The sequence below is a fragment of the Gallus gallus genome, chromosome 2, assembly GCF_016699485.2.
Source record: "Gallus gallus isolate bGalGal1 chromosome 2, bGalGal1.mat.broiler.GRCg7b, whole genome shotgun sequence".
NCBI classification, from domain to species: Eukaryota; Metazoa; Chordata; class Aves; order Galliformes; family Phasianidae; genus Gallus; species Gallus gallus.
In genome coordinates, this window is record NC_052533.1 from 61652982 (window position 1) to 61672362 (window position 19381).

The 19381-nt window shown below is 43.4% G+C and overlaps 1 protein-coding gene and 1 non-coding gene across 11 annotated transcripts in view; one reads left to right on the forward strand and one right to left on the reverse strand.

Annotated features, from left to right (window-relative positions):
* ATXN1 overlaps nucleotides 1-19381 on the reverse strand; it is a 257493-nt gene that overhangs the window by 148875 nt on the left and 89237 nt on the right. For all 8 annotated transcript variants that reach the window (XR_006937206.1, XR_005855809.2, XR_005855824.2 and 5 more), the window contains one exon: nucleotides 2885-2997. This is a non-coding gene — a transcript (ataxin 1). The remainder of the gene's footprint in view (nucleotides 1-2884; nucleotides 2998-19381) is intronic.
* On the forward strand, nucleotides 383-11023 carry RBM24 (RNA binding motif protein 24). 3 transcript variants are annotated; one of them, NR_131063.1, is given in 5 exon segments: nucleotides 383-910; nucleotides 1354-1477; nucleotides 2670-2724; nucleotides 7903-8025; nucleotides 8897-11023. NR_131063.1 is itself a non-coding variant. In XM_015275877.4 (5 exons), the coding sequence occupies exons 1-5, from the start codon at nucleotides 743-745 to the stop codon at nucleotides 9287-9289; spliced, it is 789 nt and encodes a 262-aa protein (XP_015131363.2). In that variant the 5' UTR covers nucleotides 388-742; the 3' UTR covers nucleotides 9290-11023.

The following is a 19381-nucleotide window of genomic DNA, read 5'->3' on the forward strand; positions in this document are numbered from 1 at the left end:
AACCACCAGCAGCCCCACAACAACAGTAGTAATGGAAATGCTGCCGGGCCCCGGCTTTTCCAGCTTTGGGTGTAAGGCGGGTGACGCGGCTGGGAGTCACCACCGGCACTGGATTGGGATGCAAGCATCTGGGGGCTGCCGGCTCGCAGCGGTGACCCCACAGCCCCGCCGACACTGTTTATACGCCCAAGCCCGGGGCACAGCAGCCTGGGGGCACGCGCAGCCTCCCCGCCGGGCCCTCCGGCAGCAGCCCCCGTCCCGACGGCGTCCAGCTGTTGCCGCCAGCTGTGTGCCAGCCCCGGCCGGGCCGCGGCCGAGGGCGGGGGCCGCCCCGCCGCCGTCCCCGCCCCTGCGAGAGGAGGAGGAGGAACCGAGAGTGCCCGACCCGGTGGCTTTTAGGGGGGGAGGCCACTCGCTGCTTAGCGCTCCTCCGCCCGCCGCCGCTCCGCCGGGCTGGCCGCTGCCCGGCCGCTGCCCCTCCCGTCCACGGCACCTACCTCGAGCTCCCCGCGGGCTGCGGGGCTCCGCGCCCGGAGCAGGAGCAGGAGCAGGAGGCAGCTGGGCGGGCAGAAGCACCGCGGAGTCGCGCCGTGACCGGGTGGCGGGGGGAGACGGGAGGCAGAGAGGAGGAAAAAGAAAGCGGGGGAACAGCGAGGGTTGACTCTGGGAGCGGGTCTCGGCACCCAGGACCCGCACGCCCCGGCGGCCACGCGTGGGTGCAGAGCTCAGGGCCGGGCGGAAGATGCACACGACGCAGAAGGACACCACCTACACCAAGATCTTCGTCGGGGGCTTGCCTTACCACACCACCGACTCCAGCCTGCGCAAGTACTTCGAGGTGTTCGGCGACATCGAGGAGGCGGTGGTCATCACCGACCGGCAGACGGGCAAGTCCCGGGGATACGGCTTTGTAAGTGCGGGGACGGCTGCGGCCGCCGTCGGGAGAAACTTCTGCGGGGGTCGCTGCGTGGGGAGCGGGAGGGTTTGGAGGATCTCCCTTCCTTCCTTCCTTTCTCTCTCTCTTTCTTTCTTTCTTTCTTTTTTCTTTCTTTCTTTCTTTCTTTTTTTTCCCCCCTCCCTGCTGGGCACTTCGGAGAGAGGCGGGGGGAGGATTCCTGAAAAAGGAGATGGAGGGCGAATCCCGTCGCTTCTCGCCCAGCCTGTTGCTCCCTGATACGGCCGCGCCGGGGGTTATCTGCCGCCAGCGGAGCTCGGCCCGCGCCCTCGGCGGCCGCCGGCTGCCCCGGAGCAGCAAGGCGATGCGGGGGAAGCCCCGGGCGGCTGCCCCGGGTCGGGGTGCTTCTCCCAGCCTCCCCGAGGGAGAGATCTAACGCAGAGCCTCGCCCCCCGAAGGTCACCATGGCCGACAGAGCCGCTGCCGAACGAGCGTGTAAGGACCCCAACCCCATCATCGATGGTAGGAAGGCCAACGTCAACCTGGCGTACCTGGGTGCCAAGCCGAGGATCATGCAGCCAGGTGAGGACGCGGCCCCGCGCCGCTTGTCTGCGTGCACCCCGGGTTCCTGAAGGGAGTTGAACTTTTGGAAAGGGGCGGCTGGGCCGCACTTCCCCGATGCGCATTGGGTGGCCAGGTGTGCTTTTGTCTCTAAATGCAGCACGTAGTAACTTTGCGGCTATTTGTTTAAGCACCGAAAGGAATCGGTGATAAAATATCCTGACTTTCTCCAGGAGGATTTGCACGGTTCAGACTCTCCATTGGCTCTTCCCACTGCTGGGAACGTGGTGGCGCTGACCATTTACAGTATCTCTGCAGGGAAAGTGGCCTAGGAATGAATCGCTTCCAGTGCGTGAGGTCTTATTAATACAACCAGTATCTTCAGGGAAAGTCCTCGAACAGATGGGAGCTATGAGAAGGATTTTAAAATGAAATAGCATTTCCCAAGGCCACATCTGAGCCAATCTGATGGCCTTGCCACTTCCCAAAGTGACGCTTTGCACCCAGAGAGCTGCGGGCACAGCGCGTGTGCATGTCCGTGCTCTGAAGGTGTTGAGCCCGGGGAGCACTGTGAGCAGTTCAGTGCCCACTCAGGGAAGGGATTTTGTGCTTGGGCGTTTGGAGAGCAGAAGCAAAGTTTAGGATTTGAACCCCTGCTAAATCCTTATGTGAAGAGGGCTCAGGCTTAAGCCTGTAGAAACAGCACAGATACGCCGATGGCTAAAAAGGGCCGCATCATCCTTCATAGATTAACATTAAGGACCAGAATGGAGCACAAAATAAAAAGTCAATGAAAACTTTGCGCTTGTTATTTAGCCAGAGTCATTCTTCTAAACACCACTAGGGAAGTGTGAGCTTCACTGCTTTAATTTCTGTATGGATGTCTGTGTGTGTGTGTGTGTGTGTGTGTGTGTGTGTGTGTGTGTGTGTATGTGTGTGTTTTGGGACTGATGTATTTTGCTTTCTGGTTTGTGGTTCTCCAGCCTTACAGACACCGTCACTGGAGGCTGTTACCCTGCATTTGTGTGTGTGTGTGTGTGTGTGTATGTGTGTGTTTTGGGACTGATGTATTTTGCTTTCTGGTTTGTGGTTCTCCAGCCTTACAGACACCGTCACTGGAGGCTGTTACCCTGCATTTGTATGTGTGTGTGTGTGTGTGGCAAATAGCCAAAGGAACACTCATACAGAGAATGTGATGTGTTTTCCTTGGTAGGTTTTGCCTTTGGTGTTCAGCAGCTTCATCCAGCTCTCATACAGAGGCCTTTTGGGTAAGTCTGTTCAATGGGACCTCAAACAGGGGAGGAGAAATCTTTTAAAAGAAAAAAAAAAAGAAAAAAAGAAAAAGGAAAGAAAAAGAATGATCCTTGAAGGCCTCTGGCAGTAGCATCCTTATAAACACAGCAGCAATACTGCAGTTCACAGACTTACAAACGTATGCCCGTAACTGTGCTCTCCTTGTCGGTAACGTTCTGAATGCTGTAGCCGAGTCAAGTTGTGTGGGACGCGTCCCCTCCACCTAAGCAGCCCGGTCCCGTATGACCCTATGATAAAACAAGGAGGTATGACTTTATGCAAGATTGCTGTGCCCCGTTTCTCTTTTTTCAGCTTGACTCAATGTTATTTATCTCTTTCTAATCTGACAGGGATCGTTTACAGTTAAGATAACTGATCAGAAGGATATGATGATAAGAGGTGGAATAGTTCTGTTTGGAATTAAACTCTGTAACCAGTAGACTCAAACACAAACAAGCTAAAATGGTGATTAACGATGCATGTATGTTTTTTTCATATAGTCAATAGACCTCCGTGTGCTTTTTTTCATTTATTTATTACAGTAATGAAGTGGTGTTGATAGCTAAACTGTGTGCTTTTATTTACTTGAAAGAGCTGTAGTGAAAGTTTTTTTTTGGGGGGGGGGTCTTTTTGATTTTGTTTTTGTTGTTGAGGAGTGACTTTGCCATGGGGAGCAAAGGGCCTTTTTTGTTTCCTTGCTTTCAAGCTGTAGCTTGTGACTTTTTTAACCTTATTTTGTAGTGAGTGCTAAATGGTGTGACTTCTTGATTTTTTTTTTTTTAAGTGAATCAACATATTGCTTGCATGTTCGTAATTTGGGGGGGGTTTGTTCTTGGGAGGGGTGTGGAGCTCCTTATTAACAATGTGCGTCCTGTTGGGCTTTCTAATTGGAGATTTTTTTCCTTCGGTCTGCCTTTAATACGTAGCACATTTCTCCTTTACTCGAGTATCCTGTTCCTAAGTATCTCTAACTCTTGCTTCCTATAGGCATATAATTAGGAGGTGAGGTCCGCTTGAAACTTCCGATACGGGGTCACTTCACTAATGCACACTGGCTGAGAAACTCATTGCAAAATAATGCATTTTGCTAATTAATGAAAAAGCTAACAATAAAGTAGGGAAAAACGTGTCACAGCTGTATTTCGTTCCTTTGACTAGAATAGCTTCAGTGTAGTGCACCCAGCTGCCACCAAGCAGGAATAGCTTCTCAATAGTTTGCTTCATCAAGCCTGTAGGTAACTGTTCCCATCCTCAGAACTGTAGGAAGTTTTCCTAGAAGCTTTACGCGCTTTTAGAGGAGAATGTTTGCCCTCCTGAGACGCTTGGGGAGGTTGTGGAAAACCTTCTGTCTTTTTCTCTTCTTCCTCTGCTGTACTTTGTGTGCCTTCTTTGAAGCGTGAGGAGACGGCAGTGTGCGCGCAGTGCTCAGCGCGTGACGCCAGCGCTAAGGAGGGCAGGAGGTGGAGTGCGTGGTCTGCAGAGCTGTTACAGCCCTGCTGCAAAGAGGAACCAGTGAACTGCCCGGGGACCAGCCGTGGAGGGAGTATTTGCTGAGCATAACAGAAAAGGAGAACCTGTGCAATCTGTTGCTTAAAGGACTGTGCAAGTGCAGGGCTCCTTCTTGCTTTCCCTACCCCGAGCCAACAATAGATCATTTAAATCTTGCTTAGGTCAGGGAAATTCTTCCAGCAGGCTGAATAAGGCTGTATTTCTAATGCAAAGTATATAAATCTGAGGAGAGGAATGTCGGTACCAGGGTCATATATATCAAATTAGTCATTTTTAATCCTTGCTTTTTGCCTTTCTTTTGCTATGTATAGACAAAGGAGACTACTAAACCTGCTTCCCCCTGAAAATTTCCAATAGCCCCTGTATTTTCTAAGGGATGTAGTTCAGATTAGGAAGGACAGCATTCATTAGGTTAAATGAACACCTTCAGTCTCTATTTTCCTTGACAATTCTGTTGGGCTGTTTCAGTGCTTACTTGAATCCACATTTATTAAGAGCTCGCTCTCAGATGATGCTGCATGGATTGCACTGAAATATTTGGTCACCTTAAAACCTCTCTTCCCTCCACGCAGTTGCACTTAAAAAAAAAAATACATTTTACTAATACGCTCCGTTAAATGGATTGTGGTGATGATTCATTGCCAACCCTCTGCTAATCCACACATAGAAGCTGCAGAAGTTTTATTTCATTTTGCTTTTTCCCTGTCAATCAGAGTGCAGATCAGTAAGGTGCTGCCATACTCTGGTATGGTCAGCAGTGTTTTGTCATGATTGCCCACCTAACAAGCAGGAAATTCAAAATAATTGGAGTATGTCAAATTACTTTACTGAACAGATGCAGAAATACAGTATTCTAAATGAAACACAGCATTTATTGCAGTGAAGGGAGCTAGCAACTAGATTAGCTTCAGTGCATGAAGGAAGCTGTTTGGTCACAGGACTGGTTATCTACAGCTCTGTTTTCAGAGTTGTTTATTGAAATACTACCTCTGAATTCAATAGGAATTTAAGGAGAGGGAAAAATAACTTTGCCTCCTAAAACAGGTTTTCTCATTTTGCTTACATAATTTCCATTTTAATATTGGTGGAAAAATACGGGGTTATACAGAGGGATTGATGTAGGATATGACTCGTTCTGTCAGAGTTTGTCCCTTTATTTTTTTCTAGGACTTGTAGTACCTCAATCAAAATGAGGACATTCCCATTCCCACTCTTTTTAGTAAGACCAGAGTTAAATCCCAAGTTGATAAGGCTGTTATCGAATGGTTAGCTGATACTGCCTGCTTGTTACTGTCTTCTGTAGTTCTGTCTATAGTCAGGCAATTCTGCCTTCCTTAAGAGAGAAGGAGAAGCCCTCTCTTAGTCTGTGATCAGGAGACCTGCATAGTATTAGACTACTGCTAACCTGGATCTATGGAACGAAGCCAGAACAGTCAGAAGTGAACCTGCAGAGTGCTAAATGTCCTCTTGCTGTTATCAGACACAAATTCAGAAGGGAGCACCTTAAGGGTATGCCTTGATGCTTCTGTGACCTATTTTTGTTATCAGGAAAGCTGTTCATTGACTAAATTCTACTTGGTAGTTATGCTCACAAAACCTGACCGTGTTCTGAAGCAAAACATGTCATTCAAAGTTAAATAACCACCTTCTCAGTAGTGTAACGTTGAGGTTTCAATTATGTGTTAGTAAGGCTGAATTTCTGCATGACACAGCTCTCTGCATTAGTCTAAACTGCCCTTTCCTTTAGAACAACTACCTGTCACTTTATTATTGCTTACAGGATTATTTTAGGAGGTCTTAGTTAAAAACACATCTTCTGTTATAACAACAGGGGAAGTCGTAAGGCACACGGCAGGCATGGATGTCATTTCGTTTTGAATATCCCAAAGCTACAGTTGCTGCTAAAGTTAAATGTGGCTTTCCTTTTCCTTTAGTGCAGGAGCTTAAAACAACAAATATGTGTTCCAAAATAAAAACTACTGTCAGGAAAAGAAGCTCAAACCATGTGCAATTCCCACACTCTTACTTTCAAGAACAAAGCAGCAGCTTTTACTTAAAATTACTGACACTAAGGATATCCAGCACTATTAGGCATTGCTTTTTCAACTTTTGACCTGGCAGAGCACTAAAAGCAGTTTGGTTCTGAATGGCCGGGGTCTACACGTGCTGGCCTCTGCAGTAGGTAGCAATTTACTTTGGCCATATAAAGCCGTTTCACTCGACTCAAAACAGTTGTAGCATGACAGATGATCAAAAATAGCCTCAGTGCAGCTTACGCTGTCAATCACCGTGTGTGAAATGGCACGGTGGTGAGGAGCCTGCCCAGGGTTTATGTTTGTTGTAGGGTAAGATGTGGCAAACGGGTAATGTTTCATAACTTCACCACCTGTTAGTTTCTTGGCTTAATAAAACAAGTCATAAGAGTTTAAGTGGGAGCACATGTATCTTTCTGTCTTGTTCAAGGATCCGATCGAGTGTCCTAATGTCCTAAGAAAATTCTAGTAGCATCAGTTTGAGACAACACGAGCACTTAGATAAGCCTTCTTGCTGTACCATTTCTGTTAGAATTATTCTATTTCATAAATGCCGTATGTGAAACTTCCTGTGATGTGATGTTAAATGGACTCTTACATGATGCAGAAGAGGCTCTCGGTGACTTAAAAGTTGTTTTTACTCCTCTTTACTTAATACTTAAAAAACACGATGTTATATTTATCGAGCTTGTTCTTGGCTGGTGACCAATACGAAATGCATGTTCTTGCTCATCCATCTTGTATGGGGAGCTCAGGTAATGATGTGTATTCAAATGCACAGAGCCAGCTTAAGTATGCTTCAAATGCAGTTCTGGCTAATCACGTCATAAATTAGGTGAGTTTTAAAAACCCAACTTACTGTTTTATCTTACGTTTTCTTTCCCTTCCCACCCCTATCTGTCATTCTCTTTTTTTTTCCATTCCTCCCTTCATACAGTAGGAAGTGAATTCCATTGACACGTTGGGTTTTTATGATTGTGGTGCTCCTATTCACGCCACTGAGCTCTTCTTTTTCTTAGAAAAGAAAACCAGACCTTGGAACAGCCTGGTTTTCATGTATTTTATACTATTTCTTTGCTATGAATGTAGGTGACAGCGTCCCTTCTAATTGAAACGCTTCCTTGTTGGCCATTTAAGTAAATCTCGATGTCATTTTAAAAATTAAAAAACCAAAAAAGTTTTCCATTAGAACTCGCAATTGGAGGGCAGATTGTACTACTGCAGGTTGCATCTACGCTACAGTGCACTAAAAGGCTGGTGCAGCCTTCAGAGTTGTCTGCAAAGGTAAATCTCATTATTAAGTAGCAGTAAATTTGCACAAGCAGTTTTACATGCATTTATAAAGATTCTCTTTCTGGAAATGAGTTCCCAACATGAAGGACTTCTCAGATGCGAGGCAGAGCTATGGATTTTAAGTGGAAATTATAGCAGATGCATCGTTTTAAAAAAACTCTATTATGTGATCAAACACAACTCTGAGATGAATCTGTGTGTACGCTTCTCTTGTGGAGAAGATGGGAAAGTGTGTGTACTGATTTGTTCAGAATGGTTATTGCTTAAGCCATAAATCTGTTTGCTTTTTTTTTCTTTTTTCTTTTTGCTCTTGTTAAGCACCAGATCTATTTAGATCCTTAATCCTATTCCCACCTTCCAAAAAACTCTATGCCGTATGTCTTGCATAGAAATAAACAAGCTGGCACAAAACAGGACAGCAGTGGCCTGATAATCAAACAGGTTTGACCCTTGTGTCCTTATGAACTTTTTAAAAGTGTGATGCACATGTACTTAGGAGTCACTGTTATGGATTTTAATAGCATCTATGTAGCTTCCCTCAATGGCCTCTTGTGACGGAGTGAGCTGCACTATAGTTCGTTTGGAAAGTGTGATTCTTGCTGTGTTTACCACACTTGTGAACTTTATTTAAACTCCTTTGTCGCCTGTGTTGGTTTTTTTTTTGGTTGTTTTTTTTTTTTTTTCCTTATTTTTAATAAGGGTGACTGAGGTTGCAGAGAAATTAATGTGTGCTGAGTCTGCATAGCAACTTAAGTAGGGTTGCCACAATACACTTTTCTTTCCTGCTCCCCCCAGAACACTTTACGTAAAGTCAGGGCTAAGCCATTTCGTTGCCTTATTGGCTATTGTCAAACTCATGGCAGTGAGGCTGTCGAACCGCTGCGTTACTAATAATAACAGTACTCACAGGAAATAATTTCACTAAGAGTCAAGCCGTTCGGTGAGAAGCAGGATCATGAAAACCACTTGAGGTGTTTTGAAAAACAAATGCTGCAATCAAGCTTACTCCTTCAGAGTTGCCTTAAGCTGACGTCAGTAACCCCGGTCCTTCTAAAGGGTTTAATAACATCCCACGTAACATCCTCAAGCAACATTAAACACTCCTGTTTAACTCGGCTATAAGGCTGTGCTTTAGAGCAACGCACGTTTTCAGGCCAACAAACCGATAACCGGTCTGTTCCACCTGGTTATTGTGGCAACCCTATGCACATAACAACAACTAAATTGAGTTTGTCTGACTTCGGAGTATGGATATGACGCTTAGGCGCTAACTCGCCTACCACCTCTGACTCCCTCTCCCATCTTTCAACAGGATCCCAGCTCACTATGTCTATCCACAGGCTTTTGTGCAGCCCGGAGTGGTAATTCCCCACGTCCAACCCGCAGCAGCCGCTGCTTCCACTACGCCCTACATCGACTACACCGGAGCTGCCTACGCCCAGTACTCGGCCGCCGCGGCCGCCTACGAGCAATACCCGTACGCCGCCTCTCCGGCCGCCGCTGCCGGCTACGTGGCGGCGGGGGGCTACGGCTACGCGGTGCAGCAGCCCATCACCGCAGCGGCACCGGGGACGGCGGCTGCGGCGGCTGCGGCTTTTGGCCAGTACCAACCCCAACAGCTGCAGACAGATCGTATGCAATAGCAGATGGACTCCCGAGGGAAGCTCGTTCTTTCTCTTCCTCTTTTTTTGGCCTTCCAGTATAAGTAGTTAATCAGAGACAATTGATGTTAACTAAGGAGCTTTAAGGAAAGCGACGCTATTGCGAAACTAAAGAGTTTTTATTCCACTGTCTTCATACAGTATGCATCCAAATCTTGTTGTTAGAGGGGAGGGGTAGTGCGGCATGGCTAGTTTCAAGTATCGATCCGGAAGAAAATGGGAAAAATATACTGTACTGTCATGAAAGAGTGGCAGGAGTAGCAATGGGACTTCATATTTTAAAAGAAACGAGAACCAAAAAAAAAAAAACAAAGGTGTATTTTTACAGTATCAGGGAAGCAAAACTGCCTTTTATAAGCGAGAAAGTGGTATTCAAAAAGTTCGAACCAGGGGAAAAAACTGAGTCAGCAATATGTAACCTTTACCCATTTTGAGAGAGGAAGCAAGCTTAAAGCACTGATTGTCCTTTGTAGCTTTCAGAAGCTGTCTTCGTGAGATAGCATCTTCCCACCGTTTCACTAACGGGCATCGAACAACCCAAGGAGGATGGCCTGCTAGTAAGATGGCGGACAGGCACCAAAGTTATTTTCTTATCTGTCCTCTGGATGAGTGGAACTATGGAGCAAGTGATGTGGAAGTAAGGGGTGCAACAGCTGTAGAGACAATCAATAACACAGACAGTTCTGGACAGAACACATCACTCATGCTCATGTGATGAGCTTGTCACATCCTAATCCCTCGCCCCATCCTGTTTCACTTTTGGGAAACTTTAACTGCTGGTGTCAGCTATTCTGATTCTAAAATAGGATCAGCCCTTTACTACAACAGCCTTCTCTTTCTATTTATTGCATCTATTCGTAACTTGTGAATAAAGGCAGGAAGAAGCTTAATGAATTAAAACTTTTAAGAACTGTTTTAAGGGAATTTTCTTTTCTGAAACCATTTGTACGATTTTAATATCTATTTCAGGACTATATTTAAAATATTTATTAGTGAACGTACATTACACAAGGCAACTTTTGTTACCAAGACTGCAGTTCTTGAAGGGTTAATGGTATGTGATTTATACTGTGCCTTAATTGTTATGCTATTTAAAAAGAAATATTTATTTTGAAAGTTTTACTATGCTGTGCTCTAAAGAAAGCAACTTTAGATGTGACACTGTAAAATTATGTATTCATCTCATGGCATAAATTATTTAGTAGACTTAGATGTAGCATATTAAATATTAACCTAATTAACTAAGGATGTTGACTTGGATTTATTTAAATTCAGTATGTGCACTGTATGAGGGTACTCTTAAATTAACACTTTTTTTTTTTTTAGGTTTTTACATTAAATATTGCTAGTTCATTCTTTTTCCCTCTCATAGTTCTTCATGTAGACCTCTCAAGTACATTAGTGCAGTTTTCTCACTCATCTGTATGTAGACTGACTATTTTTCCCTTTGCTAGGAAATGCTGCTTTACATTGTCCTGTGAAACTACAATACTTGCAATTTTTACTCTTGACCGACATGGAATTTAATATTTTACACTGTATTGGATTTTTTTATACTTGAACAATTTCATACAAGGGAAGACAGGATAGCATTTTTATGGACTTTTATCCAACGTCACTGGATTTATTTTAAGTATTCTGAGTACTAGCCAGTGTTACAATGTAGACATGACTCTTCTGTGCATATTATTTATTCAGTATGTATATTGCTTTACAACATTTCAGATCTTTTAATCAATTCACTCGTATTAAAAACAATAAAAAAAACTCTTGTCGCATCCTGCCTCCTGATGTTTTTGCTCAAATTGCCTTAGATCTTGTCTAGCTAAAATTGGGGGCCAACCTTTTATATAATTTTCCTAGTCTGTGGGGTGAACAGCAGTATATGCAGTGTCTTTAAGCCTACAAACTGTATTAAATGGAGGAAACTCCACAGAGAAAATGGAGAAGATCCATCCTAAGAGTTATCATAAAATAACTGTGAGTGGAAGGGACTTTGGGAGGTCATCAAATCCCAGACCAGATTGCTAATGTCTTTGTACAGCTCAGTCTTAAAATCCTCCCTTCTGAGACAGCAAAACCCCACTAGGTGAACCATTTTGCTGACTAATTGTCCATATAGTATCTTTTTTTTTTTTTCCTTTATCTAGCCCAAGCCTCCCTGATTATTTATGACCTTCATCTCTCATTCTTTGGCTGAGAGCCCAACCTTATCTTCTCAGTAACTCCACTTAGCAACTGGAAAGTTGCCGTTCCCTTCTGTGGGCTGGACAAACCGCATTGCCCGAGCCTCTGCTCTTAAATTTCATGCTTAAACCCCCAGCTATCTTTCTGTTCTTCCAGTGGATTCATTTGGGTTTATCAAAAGCTTTCATACGCTGGGGAAGTCAAGACTGGACTCACTCTGCCAGATGTGGTCTAATGAGCACTGAGTGAAAGGGAATTACCAATTCCCTTCATCTGCCACCTGTGCTGCTGTTCATATGGTCTAATGTACTTTCACTGCTGCCAGGGTTTGCCGCTAACTCACACACAGCCCAACACAAGGCCTTACATGCCCTTTCCAGCAGAGCTGTTACCAAGCCAGCCATGCCTTAGCCTGTGCAGGGGCCTAGCCCATCTGAGGTGCAGGATGCTATATTTGTCCACGCTGACTTTCATGGGGCTCCTGTTGGCCCTATCTTCTAGCAAACATGAATCTCTCTGAATGGCAGGCCTGATCTCAAGCACATCAACTACACCGTCCATTTAATATCATCAGTGATAGCCTGAAAGTACTGCATTCTGCCTCTGCATGTAGGTCACTGACAAAGACATCAGACAGGATAGCCCCTGTAGAATTCGATTTGTAACCAACTTTCAGGCACAGTATGAGCCCTTCTGAACGTCAATCTGGTCAGGATTTTGCCCATCCAGACTGCAACATCTGAAATTGGGTGCAAGGATTCTGTGTGAGACTGTGCAAAAAGCCTTGCTAAACTCAAGCTTTCCCCTCATCCACAATGAAGTCATTTAATCATAGGAGGCAATCGGTTTGGTCTGGCACAAATGCTGACTCTTCCCAATTAATACCTTCTTCTTCATATGCCAATAAATGACTTCTAATATTGCCTGCACTGTGACTGTCCCAGAAACTGACTGTCCTGCAGTTCTCTGGATTCTCCTTGCCCCACTGAAGATGGGTGCATTACCTGCCTTTCTCCAGTAATGCAGATCCTGATCCCTGTACCCTTCCAAAGATAGTGAGCAGCCTCACAATGACAACATGCAGCTCTCCCATTACCCTTAGCTGCAGTTCATCTTGGAAGTGTCAGGAATCATAAAATGGAATCATAAATCATGATGCAAGAGACCTTAAAGACCATCCAGTTCCAATCCCCCTACCAGAAGCAGGATTGTCACCAACTAGATCAGGCTGCCCAGGGTCTTATCCAACCTAGCCTTGAATGCCTCTGGGGATGGGGCATCCACTGCTTCACTGGGTAACCAGCTCCCATGCCACACCATACTTCTGAGTAAACAATTTCCTCCCAATACATTATCTAAATCTCGCCTCTTTCAGTTTAAAACCTTCTCCCTTGTCCTATTACTATCACAATGTGTAAAAAGTTGGTCTCTCTCCTATTTTTAAGCTCTCTTCAAGTACTGGAAGGCTGCAGTGAGGTGACCCCTGAGCCTTCTCTTCTCCAGACTGAACAAGCCCAGCTCCCTCAACCTGTCTTTGTAGGAAAGACGCTCCTCTGATCATCTTTGTGGCCCTCTTCTGGACCTGCTCCAACAGCTACACATATTTCTTGTGCTGGGGGCCCCCAGTACTCCAGACCTCACAAGGGCAGAGTAGAGGAGAACAATCACCTCCAGCCCAGGATACACTTGGCTTTCCAGGCTACAAGCATACATTCTTGGCCCACATGAAGATTTGCATCCAACAGGACCCTTTCGTTCTTCTCTGTAGGGGTGCACTCAGTGAGTTCTCCTAGACTGTACACATAACTGGGATTGCTGCAACCCAAACGCAACACCTTGTACTTGGCCTAGCTGAACCTCATTAGGTTCTTATGGGCTCATTTTTCAAGCATGTCCAGGTTCCCTTGGATGATATTCCTTCCTTCTACTGTATCAATTGCACCACTCAGCTTGGTGTGTGTCATCAGGAAACTTGCTGAATGTACCCTCAATCCCCCTCTCCAGCTCACTGATAAAGATGATGAAGAGCACTGTCTGCAAGAAAGACCTCTGAGAGAAACCACTCAACACTGGCCTCCACCTGGACATAGAGCCATTGACTGCAATCCTCTGGCTATGACCATCTACCCAATTCCATTTTCTACTCTCTTCTACTATTTCCCCTTCATGATCTTCCCTCGAGAAGGTCTGTCCACAGGACATAGTGTCAAGTAAGAATTAAAACCAGACATACCTCTGGAAGGAAGGAGAGCACAGATGGTTCATGAAAATATGTGGTACAGTAATATCTTATTCAAGCTAGAATAAAGAAGACATCTTTGCCCTACACAGATACACTCCTGCCAATCCTGGGACCTTCTCCAGTCTCCATTCAGAGATGACTGATAGCCCAGGGTGGGTTGTGGTAGGGAACGATTGCTGCCCTGGACAGGGGCTGTGTTGAGGTAAGACACAACAGGGCCAGAGTAAGCTTATGGCTCAATTTATAATGGTCAATTGTATGCTGGCTCTGTAATTTGACAACCTAAATAACCTCAGCAAAAATGTAAATGTGCAAGTTCTACTAGCAAACCTAGCTTTGGGCATACAACACAAACACCACCTTATTCTTACTAAATGTGTAGATGAACAGGCCTCTGGATATAGAACATACATCAACAACACTTCACATACATGAAATGGAAATAGTTCATGTTACCAGGAAATAAAATAACTGAGAAACAGCAACATTTAATTGTGAAATGCCAATGCTCAGCAGAAATGTTAGCATTTTACTTGAGAGATGGCATATATGCAAGTAGCAACAAGTTGCATAAAATAAAACTTCCAGTTCTGTTATCAAAATCTTCAAAGGAGATTTTACATGCAAAAGGGACCAGCACTGAGCTCCTTGCAGAGCGGGATGGAGAAGCTGAAACTAGGAACACGTTTGTTCAGCAGTGTATAGATGAAGAAGGTGTCATGCCTTGAAAGGTTGCATGGATGAGTTGAAGCTTCTAGAATTGCAGTTTTTCTGAATGTCTGTATTTTCCTAATAACTTGTGAACATAACTTGGCATTATAGAGTTCACTGTATCTATTATTATTGGATTTTTAAAACAAGTGAAAGGAATATATTACATATATATAAGGGTCCCAAGGCACAGGTTCTTTGTATTATTTATATTACATATACTGCATTTAACTAAACCAAGCAAATATGTTAAGAGTAGTAGCAACCAAAGATTTTTAGGGCTTTGAAAATAGTACAGTTATGGATGAATTTACATTATGCTTACTATGAGTGATGACTGGGTTTGGGAGTTTGTGTTTGTGTTCTTTTTTCTTCTAAAGCCCAGTCAAAAATTATGAGAACTGATAAGCTTGACATAGTGTCAAAGAGTAAAGAGAAAACTGCAACTACAACTGTGCTCAACCATACAGATATGCACACAGAACAATTATCACCTTCTCTCCACTTGAGGAAAACAAACTCCTTTTCTCATTTCAGTGTGCCAGCTTTGCTGTGATAAGCCCCGAATATGGGCTAGCTTACAGTATCATTATTTTTGACCTAGTTAGTCTTGGATTAGGGAGGAACCCACCAAAGTCTGCTTCATCACCAAACATCTGAAAGTCAGAGGTCGCAGAAATCCAAATTAATTGGTGAGAGGTCTCTGAGACAGATACACTCTTTAGCTCAATATAATCATGTTAAGTCTTTGGACAAGACTTCATAGGCATGCCTGCTTCTTCTCTCTCTAAATGTGGCTGTGGTGGGTCGTATGTTCTCCACTTCCAAATAGAGCAAGGGCTCTTGTAAGTGCCTATGCACTTCCTGCTTAGGAGTAGGTAGAACGTGTGGGTTACATTAAGACAAGCCTCCAGTCTTTCACCTCAAACTTATCTGAACTTTAAGAAATCTGGAAAAAAGAAAGAAAGAAAAAAAAAAAAACTATGAAGGAACCTTTATACCCATAATTCACCTTCTTGTGAATTCATTTAGTTCATTAGAAACCAGAGCAAAAAATGGCAAAATGGCAAAACGGACAGAAGTAGTTTGTACGGAAAGTGATTCTTCTCAGTGATTCTTCTGCCTGCCATTCATTTGTTAATAGAGCTTTGACACTCAATTTGCAAAGGATGTGAATCAATCTTTATGACACCTCTGAAGAACTGGAAAAGTTTTTATCCAGCACTTCTATTATTATGTTTTTTGGTGGTTGTTTTATTTTCCTGATTTGTAGAAATGAGAAAAACAAGAACACAATTCTGAAAAAAAAATATATTTTTTAAAATTCCTGTCTTGTTTATTTTAAATAATAGTTAAAACTATTTTAAAAATCATAAATTCTTTAAAAGAAAATATCCCTGCCTTAAGAAAGTATTGGAGTAGAATGTCCTGATTTTTCCTGACATGAGCCATTACAATTGAATAGTTTCCAAAAGCGTTCTGCTTCAGTATATTTTCCAGCTGCTTCAAAGGGAGGACTGATTACTTGCTCAAGGCTGTGGATGCCATACTGATGCCAAAAATTAGGATTCCCAGGCTATTTGCTGAAACCACTGGAATTGTTCTCCTAATTTGATCACTAGCATTATTTCTGAATGAAGACAGAAACACTGAAAGTGTAGAGGCAAAGATTGTTCTCAGACAAATGAAACTCCAGTGGAAATACTTTGGTCAGGCAATGTGGGAATATGCTATACAGATAAGTGAGCACTGGTAAGAGAAAAAAGAAAAAACATGAACATAAATAATCCAGTTGAAGCGCAAGCTTTTTTTGAAGCATCCAAGCTTTTTAATATAATGGTCAGTCTCAATTATAATGTAATTTCTTTATCAGTGCTAATGATGAAGGGCCTTAAATTGGGCTGGCCTCTTTGACCAGTGTGCTTTCTTCCACAGAAGATGGAAGACGACGGTAAGTAGCACATCAGTGTGATAAGGGATGAAGGGATGTCCACTATCTGTGTTTTTCAACATACAGTTATAGAGCAGTGCCCATTCCTAGGCATAAATATATTTTACACACACTACTTAAGGAAATGTGGTCTTCATAAATCAAACATTAGGCAATTACAGTACGCAAGTTTAGCATTATTGTTTCCCAAATTTCAACAATATTACCTTCTTTTTTTATTAGTGAATAATTTTATCAATTAAATACACATACTCTTTTCTCATTTTCTGTCAAGTGCATCCTTTCCCTAACTAGAGTGCCATCATAATTTATGTTTTTCATGTAAGAGAGAATATAAAGATCTCTAGGCTTTATTCTTCTATAAATATCACCAGTTCCACTTACCCTACTGTATCTTGAGACTGGTTTTCCTCTGACCTTATCAAGAACGGCGATTTTCCTGCCTACTCTAACAGCACCTGGAATCTTACCAAAAGAAATCAGAACCCAACGGAAAGCTCCAGGAGCAGTGGCTGAGTGTGAGAACAGGAGTGTGTCCTTCAGCCTTCAGAGGACTTGTGTGGGGAGGGAGCTGGTCCTCTTGGGGCTGTTACAGCTTAGCTGAAGGCATGCAAAGGGCACATGGCAGTTGAAAGGCTCTCTTGTGTGAACGCATTGGTTTAGCCTAATAAAGGCTAAGCAAAGGGCAAACAAGACTGCACTGTAGTGACTCTCTAGGGTAGAAAATCTTGTTGCTCAGTGGAACTTCGAAAAACCAAGCTGGCTTCAAAAATCCCATCTTCTGCATAATGCACGCTGTATGCAGCACCTTGATCTGACCCCACCTGTGGTAGCAGTGCTTGCCAGCAGTTCTCTAACAATACAGGTTCGCATAGACAATGTCTGCAGAGGAGCATCGAGGAATCTGGCTGTCCTCAACTCAGAGAATGGCAGTATTAGGGAGAAGCAGGCACTGTGTCTACTCTGCCTTCTATAGTATGTAAGATATGGTTTACTTGACAAGCAACAGCACTGTATTACAGGTATTTTGTTCCAGGAGGGCTGCTTGGCTGCTAATTACCACAGCCATTGCTGCAGAGGACAGAATAGCAAGCCTAGGGCACAATGGAAATGGGCTTGGTACCCTAGGGCTGCAGCCAGGGTCCAGACTGAAAGCAGAAGATCTGCAAGAATCTATCTGAGAGATTTGTAGGACAGAGAGGTTTATTTTAAAGGTTGGAAGTACAGTCTGCGCAGAGGCCATGGAAGTGCTATTGCTTGCAAACATAAGAAAGTGTTTGTGTTGGTGTTTTTTACATTTACTGTGGTATTTAATGTGCTTAGCATGATGGGACAATTGTTCAGAGTTCTAAATCTAAAAGCAGATCTTTCATGTATTTACTGGTTGAATAATAACGAGTGTAGTTTTTGCCCATTTGGTGACTCCCGAAGACAAATACGCCAACAGGAGAACAAAATGTTTTTCAGTGGGATGTTACTAAATCTAGGCAGGGTTACCTGCAAAGTCTCAGGTTCTGCCAGTTGCACTGGTAAAAGATTTAATGATACCATTTTGCTTTGAATTCCTACATCAGCAATGACCTCAAAAAAAACAAAAAACCCACAACTATTTTACTGCATTGTCGATAGATCCTGTTACTTAGATCACCCATCTTTGCAAGAACATCTAGCTCCTCCAGAGAGCAACTCAAAATGTTGAACAGAGAAAGTTGCAGGTAAACCTACAAACAGCATTTTGCTTTACTAGGCATTGACTTGCTATAATATTTGTGCAGTGGCAATGCACGCCAACCTTTGCATGGGTATGGTGGTAGGATAATTCTGCTGCTCATTATGATATGCAGGAAGGAAGGGAAGGGCAGCTACATGTTAATATTTGTGATGAACTTTAGGTCACTTTCTGATAACAACTTGGTGCAGAGCGAAAAAGCGGAAAAAAAGGAATATTACAGTGGTGCTCAGCTTATTCCACAGGGTCTGAAAAAAATTATGAGTGTTGAAATTACTCCCATTCCTGAGAAGTGGTAGAAAGCACTGCATCTAGGGATTTGGGGACAGATGATACGGAGTAAGATCACTCAAAGGGCAGCATCTGGGGGAACAACATCAACTATGAAGTTGGAGGATTGTAGTCTAGTTACATGCAGCCACCTATGCACATCTCTAGTTTGTAGGCTTCATGGAAGCTTGTCTGGATTTACGTGTCCATGATCCTGCTATATGAGGTTCTACAAATTCAGAGTTTCCACCACTGCCTTAAAAATAAAACTGACCTAACTATTCTTCCTTCTACAACTGAAACCTCTCCTCTTTCTCAAGCACTATGGTGACATGAACCTCAAGAGACTTCTTAGGGAAATACTTCTAAGACACCAGATGGTGCAAAGCCACTGGCAAAGATCTTCTTAACCTATAGGCTGGAAAGCAGGACGTTAAGAAGGAAGAGTTATTTCAATTATCATAGACAATACATTGAAAAAACAGATGGACGCTGCCTCCCTCATTATCTCCCAAATTCACTATCTCACTTCTCTCCAGATAAGTGCACCTGCACTCATTTCTCACAAACTCTCTTTTTAAAAATAGACACCATCTATACACAGGAATGTAAAATAATAAATTGCCTATTCTGCTGCTAATCATGGAGAAAATGAGGAGTTCAGTATGCACGGAAACTGAAGCTTCTTTTTGCAAGAGAGAAATTTACTTAAGCATTAAAAGTGCAACATTAGATCATACATGTAAAATTGTGAATCAGTTTATGCTTTTGGTTAAACGTTCCTGTTACGGGAGTGTAAGGTCAAGGTTTTCCAAAACAAAAGATTATCTTTTAAAATACACAGTCAAAGGCTTCCGGGTATCTGAAAAGTTAATGTAAATTCTTCCTTTAAAAATAATTAACCTGCGCTGTGAACGTTTCTTCTCCCTCATTTCAAGCATTTCTCCCTATGGCAGACACACGTAGCTTTCCTTGGCAAAAGTTCTATCTCTCTGTGTCTCTTGTGATATTTTGTCAGATTTGATTGTAAGTCTTCTGACACAAAC

What these genes read in the sequence shown, in the direction of transcription:
- RBM24 (XM_015275877.4), top strand. Translation starts at nt 743, where the DNA reads ATGCACACGACGCAGAAGGACACCACCTACACCAAGATCTTCGTCGGG. An exon ending in GCCGAGGATCATGCAGCCAG is followed by an intron (nt 1,478 to 2,669) that starts GTGAGGACGCGG and finishes TTTCCTTGGTAG; the next exon opens with GTTTTGCCTTTGGTGTTCAG. An exon ending in CTCATACAGAGGCCTTTTGG is followed by an intron (nt 2,725 to 2,938) that starts GTAAGTCTGTTC and finishes TGAATGCTGTAG; the next exon opens with CCGAGTCAAGTTGTGTGGGA.